Source organism: Oncorhynchus mykiss, chromosome 20 (assembly GCF_013265735.2).
Source record: "Oncorhynchus mykiss isolate Arlee chromosome 20, USDA_OmykA_1.1, whole genome shotgun sequence".
Classification (NCBI taxonomy): domain Eukaryota; kingdom Metazoa; phylum Chordata; class Actinopteri; order Salmoniformes; family Salmonidae; genus Oncorhynchus; species Oncorhynchus mykiss.
In genome coordinates, this window is record NC_048584.1 from 705,070 (window position 1) to 713,785 (window position 8,716).

The window sequence follows — 8,716 nt, forward strand, 5'->3', positions numbered from 1 at the left end:
ACTTACTACCCTCTCCACTACTGTCCCGTCGATGTGGATAGGGGGGTGCTCCCTCTGCTGTTTCCTGTAGTCCACTAACATCTCCTTTGTTTTGTTGACGTTGAGTGTGAGGTTATTTTCCTGACACCACACAGAGGCCTCTCACCTCCTCCCTGTAGGCTGTCTCATCGTTGTTGGTAATCAAGCCCACTACTGTTGTGTCGTCTGCAAACTTGATGATTGAGTTGGAGGCGTGCATGGCCACGCAGTCGTGGGTGAACAGGGAGTACAGGAGAGTGCTCAGAACGCACCCTTGTGGGGCCCCAGTGTTGAGGATCAGCGGGATGGAGATGTTGTTACCTACCCTCACCACCTGGGGGCGGCCCATCAGGAAGTCCAGTACCCAGTTGCACAGGGCGGGGTCGAGACCCAGGGTCTCGAGCTTGGTGACGAGTTTGGAGGGTACTATGGTGTTAAATGCTGAGCTGTAGTCGATGAACAGCATTCTGACATAGGTATTCCTCTTGTCCAGATGGGTTAGGGCAGTGTGATTGCGATTGCGTCGTCTGTGGACCTATTTGGGCGGTAACCAAATTGGAGTGGGTCTAGGGTGTCAGGTAGGGTGGAGGTGATATGGTCCTTGACTAGTCTCTCAAAGCACTTCATGATGAAGGAAGTGAGTGCTATGGGGCGGTAGTCGTTTAGCTCAGTTACCTTGGCTTTCTTGGGAACAGGGACAATGGTGGCCCTCTTGAAGCATGTGGGAACAGTAGACTCAGATAAGGATTGATTGAATATGTCCGTAAACACCAGCCAGCCAGCTGGTCTGCGCATGCTGTGACGCGGCTGGGGATGCCGTCTGGGCCTGCAGACTTGCGAGGGTTAACACGTTTAAATGTTTTACTCACATCGGCTGCAGTGAAGGAGAGTCCGCAGGTTTTGGTAGCGGGCTGTGTCAGTGGCACTGTATTGTCCTCAAAGCGGGCAACAAAAGTTATTTAGTCTGCCGTGACGGGGCTGGTTTTCTTTTTGTTATTTGTGATTGACTGTAGACCCAACATACCTCTTTGAATTGCGACTCTACTTTGTCTCTATACTGACGCTTAGCTTGTTTGATTGCCTTACGGTGGGAATAGCTACACTGTTTGTATTCGGTCATGTTTCCGGTCACCTTGCCCTGGTTAAAAGCAGTGGTTTGCGCTTTCAGTTTCACTCGAATGCTGCCCTCAATCCACGGTTTCTGGTTTGAGAATGTTTTAATCGTTGCTATGGGTACGACATCGTCAATGCACTTTCTAATGAACTTGCTCATCGAATCAGCGTATTCGTCAATGTTGTTGTTGGAAGCAATGCGGAACATATCCCAATCCACGTGATGGAAGCAGTCTTGAAGCGTGGAATCAGATTGGTCGGACCAGCGTTGAACAGACCTGAGCGCGGGAGCTTCTTGTTTTAGTTTCTGTCTGTAGGCTGGGAACAACAAAATGCTTTTCCGAAAGGAGGGCGAGGGAGGGTCTTATATGCGTCACGGAAGTTAGAATAACATTGATCTAGGGTTTTACCAGCCCTGGTTGCGCAATCGATATGCTGATACAATTTAGGGAGTCTTGTTTTCAGATTAGCCTTGTTAAAATCCCCAGCTACAATGAATGCAGCCTCAGGATATGTGGTTTCCAGTTTGCATGGAGTCAAATAAAGTTTGTTCAGGGCCATCGATGTTTCTGCTTGGCGGGGAATATATGCGGCTGTGATTATAATCGAAGATAATTCCCTTGGTAGATAATGCGGTCGACATTTGATTGTGAGGAATTCTAAGTAAGGTGAACACTAGGACTTGAGTTCCTGTATGTTATGATCACACCACGTCTCGTTAATCATAAGGCATACCCCCCCGCCCCTCTTCTTACCAGAAATACGTTTTTTTCTGTTGGCGCGATGTGTGAAGAAACCAGCTGGCTGCAACGACTCCGTTAGCGTCTCTCGAGTGAGCCATGTTTCTGTGAAGCAAAGAACGTTACAGTCTCTGATGTCTCTCTGGAATGCTACCCTTGCTCGGATTTCATCAACCTTGTTGTCAAGAGACTGGGCATTGGAGAGAAGTATGCTAGGGAGTGGTGCACGATGTGCCCGTCTCCGGAGCCTGACCAGAAGACCGCTTCGTTTGCCTCTTTTACGAAATCGTTGTTTTGGGTTACCAGCTGGGATCCGATCCATTGTCCTGGGTGGAAGGCAGAACACAGAATCCGCTTTGGGAAAGTCATATTCCTGGTCGTAATGATGGTGAGTTGACGTTGCTCTTATATTCAGTAGTTCCTGTATGTAATGAAACCTAAGATGCCAATGTAAGAAATAACACGTAAAAAAACAAAAAAACAAAATACGGCATAGTTTCCTAGGAACGCGAAGCAAGGCGAAGCAAGGCGGCCATCTCTGTCGGCGCCTGAAGTACATATAATGTCCTTTTTGCTTGAGGGTGGGAACCACATGCGGAGATCATCCTTTCACCCACATTGCGTCTCTCAAAGACACGGCTGTTGGAACCAAAAATCTCACATTGGACTCATCAGACCAAAGGACAGATTTCCACCAGTTTACTGTCCATTGCTCATGTTACTTGGCCCAAGCTAGTCTCTTCTTATTGTTGTCCTTTAGTAGTGGTTTCTTTGCAGCAATTCAACCATGAAGGCCTGCTTCATGCGCTCTCCTCTGAACAGTTGCTGTGTGTGTTACTTGAACTCTGAAGCATTTGTTTGGGCTGCAATTTTAGATGCTGGTAACTCTAATGAACTTATCCTCTGCAGCAGAGGTAACTCTGGGTCTTCCTTTCCTGTGGCGGTCCTCATGAGAGCTAGTTTCATCATAGCGCTTGATGGTTTTTGGTACTGCACTTGAAGAACTTTCGAAGTTCTTAATTTTCTGGATTGACTGACCTTCATGTGTTAAAGTAATGATGGAATGTCTTATCTTTGCTTATTTGAGCTTTTCTTGCCATAATATGAACTTGGTCATTTACTAAATAGGGCTATTTTTGTATACCACCTCTACCTTGTCACAACACAACTGATTGTCTCAAACGCATTAAGAAGGAAAGAAATTCCACAAATGAACTTTTAACAAGGCACACCTGTTAATTGAAATGCATTCCTCATGAAAATGTTTGAGAGAATGGCAAGAGTGTGCAAAGCTGTCGGTACGATCACGAATATCCTACCAACCGAACATCAAACTGTATAATATCCTGTTTCACGGAATCGTGGCTGAATGACGACATGGATATGGGATATGGGATATGGGATACACGCTGCACCGGCAAGCTAGAACAGCAAGACGGGTGGGGGGGGGGGGGGGGGGGGTCTATGCCATTTTTGTAAATAACAGCTGGTGCACGAAATCTAAGGAAGTCCCTAGATTTTGCTCGCCTGAAGTAGAGTATATTGTGAAAAATTGCAGGCCACACTACTTGCTAGAGAGTTCTCAGCTATACTTTTCGTGGCTGTTTATTCACCACCACAGACATGCTGTATAAGGAAGTAAGCAAACAGGAAACTACTCACCCAGAGGTGGTGCTCCTAGTGGCCGGAGAGTTTAATGCAGGGAAACTAAAATCAGTTCTACTATCAACATATTAAATGTGCAACCAGAGGGGAATTTTTTTTTTAGGTCATCTGTACTCCACACACAGACGTGTACATAGCACCCTCCCCCTATTTGGTAAATCCAACCACAACTCTATCCTCCTGATTCCTGCTTACAAGTAAAAATTTAAACAGGAAGCACCAGTGACTCGGTCTATAAAAAAGTAGTCAGATGAAGCAGATGCTAAACTACAGGACTGTTTTGCTATCAGACTGGAACATGTTCCGGGGTTCTTCCGACGGCACTTAGGATTACACCACATCAGTCACTGGCATTATCAATAAGTGCATTGAGGACGTCGTCCCCACAGTGACTGTACGTACATACCCCAACCAGAAGCCATGGATTACAGGCAACATTCGCACTGAGCTAAAGGGTAGAGCTGCCGTTTTCAAGGTGCAGGACTCTAACCCGGAAGCTTACAAGAAGTCCTGCTATGCCCTGTGACGAACCATCAAACAGGCAAAGTGCCAATACAGGGCTAAGATTGAATCATACTACACCAGCTCCGACGCTCATCTTATGTGGCAGGGCTTGCAAACTATTACAGACTACAAAGGGAAGCACAGCCGCGAGCTGCCCAGTGACACAAGCCTAATAGACGAGCTAAATCACTTCTATGCTCGCTTCGAGGCAAGCAACACTGAGGCATGCAGGAGAGCATCAGCTGTTCCGGACGACTGTGTGATCATGCTCTCCGTAGCCGACGTGAGTAAGAACTTTAAACAGGTCAACATTCACAAGGCTGCGGGGCCAGACGGATTAACAGGACGTGTGCTGACCAACTGGCAGGTGTCTGCATTGACATTTTCAACATGTCCCTGTCTGAGTTTGTAATACCAACATGTTTCAAGCAGACCACCATAGTTCCTGTGCCCAAGAACACAAAGGCAACCTGCCTAAATGACTACAGACCCTTAGCACTCACGTCCGTAGCCATGAAGTGCTTTGAAAGGTTGCTAAAGGACCAGATCAACACCATTATCCCAGAAACCCTAGACCCACTCCAATTTGCATACCGCCCAGCAGATCCACAGATGATGCAATCTCTATTGCACTCCACACTGCCCTTTCCCACCTGGGCAAAAGGAACACTTATGTGAGAATGCTATTCATTGACTACAGCTCAGCGTTCAACACCGTAGTACCCTCAAAGCTCACCACTAAGGTTCCTGGGACTAAACCCCTCCCTCTGCAACTGGATCCTGGACTTGGTGGTGAGGGAAGGTAGCAACAAATCTGCCACGCTGATTCTCAACACTGGAGCTCCCCAGGGGTGTGTGCTCAGTCCCCTCCTGTACTCCCTGTTCATCCACGACTGCATGGCCAGGTACGACACCAACACCAAGTTTGCAGACGACACAACAGTGGTAGGCCTGATCACCGACAACAATGAGACAGCCTATAGGGAGGAGGTCAGAGACCTGGCCGAGTGGTGCCAGAATAACAATCTATCCCTCAACGTAACCAAGACTAAGGAGATGATTGTGGACTACAGGAAAAGGAGGACCGAGCATGCCCCCATTCTCATCGATGGGGCTGTAGTGGAGCAGGTTGAGAGCTTCAAGTTCCTTGGTGTCCACATCAACAACAAACTAGAATGGTCCAAACACACCAAGATAGTCATGAAGAGGGCACAACAAAGCCTATACCCCCCTCAGGAAACTAAAAAGATTTGGCATGGGTCCTGAGATCCTCAAAAGGTTCTATAGCTGCACCACCGAGAGCATCCTGACTGGTTGCATCACTGCCTGGTACGGCAATTTCTCGGGCCTCTGACCGCAAGGCACTACAGAGGCTAGTGCGTACGGCCCAATACATCACTGGGGCTAAGCTGCCTGCCATCCAGGACCTCTACACCAGGCGGTGTCAGAGGAAGGCCCTGAAAATTGTCAAAGACCCCAGCCACCCCAGTCATAGACTGTTCTCTCTACTACCGCATGGCAAGTGGTACCGGAGTGCCAAGTTTAGGACAAAAAGGCTTCTCAACAGTTTTTACCCCCAAGCCATAAGACTCCTGAACAGGTAATCAAATGGCTACCAGGACTATTTGCATTGTGTGCCCCCCCCATCCCTTTTTTTTACACTGCTGCTGCTCTCTGTTTATCACATGCATAGTCACTTTCCACACTAGCTTCTCTCTCTGCAAAAATGATTTCTAAGGCCCTCTGAGCAGAGAGAATTTTTTGCCATAATTATTTGTGGTATAAGGAGCCACACATGCAAAGCTGTTTATCTGTTGTGTCCCTCCTCCAATTTGCACCTGGCTGGGGTCGAGTGTCGGAACAAAACTTAATTGTTTATGATGATGTATTGTAATAACATTGTGGAGGTTCCCGCAAGACATTGTGTAGTTTCACACTTAACAATGGGTAAAGAGTGTGAGAAAAGAGGGAGACAGGCAGGTTCTTGGTGCTATGATGAAACAGCAGGCCCAGAGTGAAACGGCAAACCTTTTTCTGTTGAATTTGTACTTGTTTTCACACACACACACACACACACACATGTATTACCCTCGGGTCCAGTGGACCCAAACACCACATATATATGTGTTGGGGGTTGCACTCAATGAAAATGTGTTCTTGTACATGTTCTTCACTGAAAATGAGCCAAGGCCAATGAGTCTCAGGTTGAAAGAATTATTAATTCTTATTTTAGTAAAGATTGTAAATCCAGCCTGTCACATCCGGCCTTGATTGGGAAGTCCCATAGGGCGGTGCACAATTTGCCCAGCGTCGTCCAGGGTAGGCCGGCATTGTAAAAAATGATTTATTCTTAAATGACTTGCCTAGTAAAATAAAAAAATGTCATTAACAAAATGGGTTCCACGAACACCTCAAGGGTTAAGCTTGCCTAATTAAAGGGGCTGAATACTTCGGCAACAAATATTGTAGTTATTTATTTTTTTATTCCTCTTAAAGGGGAAATTTCCAAATGTTTCTACTTCATATTCATCTCCAGCGCCACCGGTCAACATATGTCAAAATGAAGCGTTTCTATGTTTTGTAGTGAGGAAGATGAGGGTTTCCAGTGATGAGTACATCATGTGATTTTAACCAATTATGAGTAGGCATTGCAAAATATAGAAACACCATTTTCACGTGTTGGTTTGGGGATGGTGCTGGATATTAATATGAAGTAGATCATTTTTTAAATGTTCCTTTAAAGTAAATGGAATATTATGTTGATGATGCAACAGTTGAATGCCTTATTTAACCTTTTATATTCAGAATTTATTTTTATTTTACCTTTATTTAACCAGGCAAGTCAGTTAAGAACAAATTCTTATTTTCAATGACGGCCTGGGAACAGTGGGTTAACTGCCTGTTCAGGGGCAGAACGACAGATTTGTACCTTGTCAGCTCGGGGGTTTGAACTCACAACCTTCCGGTTACTAGTCCAACGCTCTAACCACTAGGCTACCCTACACTGTAGCATTGCTAGCACGCTCATTTCTAATACTACTGCCCAAATGCATTACTTTTCTTAATTGTAATCCTATTTGATCTTAGTGTACAACATTAACAGCTGTTTATTCTTGTCTTTGCAGTGTTAAGTTTCTAGCATCGTCCTTTTCTCTGAAGACATACTGAGTCGGTTAATCAGAAATTATCGGAGGGAGCCACTTTACCAAGACGTGTGACACAGATGGACAGTTAAAAGGAGGATCTTTGGTGTGACGAGCAATACCGGAGGGGAATCAAGATGAACATTAGGTTGGATCTTTATGCTGTTACCAAAGTAGCTTCTTGGCAACTCTGATCACTCTTTTGGTGACTGTCTGACAGATCACAATAACTGACTGAGCATTGCAGAGAAAAGGACTCCTACTGCAACATTCCAGAAGACGTTATATTGCGACGCTCAACCATCTCATACAGTAACAAATAACCGACTGCCGTGCTGATCTACTGAGTAACTTAGAGAATCCATGAATTATCACTCACCTATACACGAGGGAGCAGGTCTAACTGACTTTGTAGCACCTCTGCTAACACTGTAGCATTTGTTGGAAGGGAAATTATTGTCGTGACCTTATCCATCAACAGTTTGAACAGAGTGATGTGAAAATACGCACCGAATCTCAACTTTACATGCCTTTTTCCTCTTGTGTTACTTACCTTTACAAGAAACTATTGTACATGAAAGATGAAGACAGCTTCCACCTCCAAAAGTTTATTTGTAAAATGTGTAACAACAACTAAACCGGTTAAATGAACAGAGAACTGAATTTAGACATGTCTGTTCTCCCACCTCATGAGTTCATGACTTGTGGAGTTAAAGGCTTGAATGATAACCAATCTCTATGTATTTCATTCAATTTGGAACAATGATCCCAGGACACCAACATATGTACTTATTACACTATGATACAGTGCATACTGTATGTCAATGACAATACCAAATGGATGTAGCATCAACCGAGAACCTATTAGTACTATATATATATATATATATATATATATATATATATACAAAAGTATGTGGACTTCCCTTCAAATTAGTGGATTTGGCTATTTCAGCTACACCTGTTGCCAACAGGGGTATAAAATTAAGCACACAGCCATGCTATAGCCATCTATATAGCCATCTCTATAGTCATCTCTATAGACATTGGCAGTAGAAGGGCCTTACTGAAGAACTGTGATCCTACCAACATGTCAGTTTGTCAAATGCCCTGCTAGAGCTACCCTGGTCCACTATAAGTGCTGTTATTGTGAAGTGGAAACGTCTAGGTGCAACAACAGCTCGGTGGTAGGCCACAGAACGGGACCGCCGAGTGCTGAAGCGCGTAAAAGTCATCCTCAAACACCAAGTTCCAAACTGCATCTGGGAAAGGTTGAATGCATTCAACTGAAATGTCTTCCGCATTTAACCCAACCCCTCTGAATCAGAGAGGTTTGGGGGGGCTGCCATACTCAACATCCACGTCTTCAGCACCCAGGGAACACTGGGTTAACTGCCTTGCTCAGGGGTGGAACAACAGATTTTTACCTTGTCAGCTCCGGGATTCAATCCAGCAACCTTTCGGTTACTGGCCCAACGCTCTAACCACTAGGCTACCTGCCGCCCATCTGGAAGCAATGTCTGCACAAGAACT

The 8,716-nt window shown here is 45.3% G+C and overlaps 1 protein-coding gene across 1 annotated transcript in view; it reads left to right on the forward strand.

Annotated features, from left to right (window-relative positions):
- LOC110498792 (potassium voltage-gated channel subfamily C member 1-like) overlaps positions 1-7,912 on the forward strand; it is a 50,289-nt gene extending 42,377 nt beyond the window's left edge. The window contains exon 4 of the mRNA XM_036955580.1: positions 7,166-7,912. Coding sequence (XP_036811475.1) covers positions 7,166-7,179 — 14 coding nt within the window. The 3' untranslated portion in view covers positions 7,180-7,912. The remainder of the gene's footprint in view (positions 1-7,165) is intronic.
- Positions 7,913-8,716: the final 804 nt, after the last annotated feature.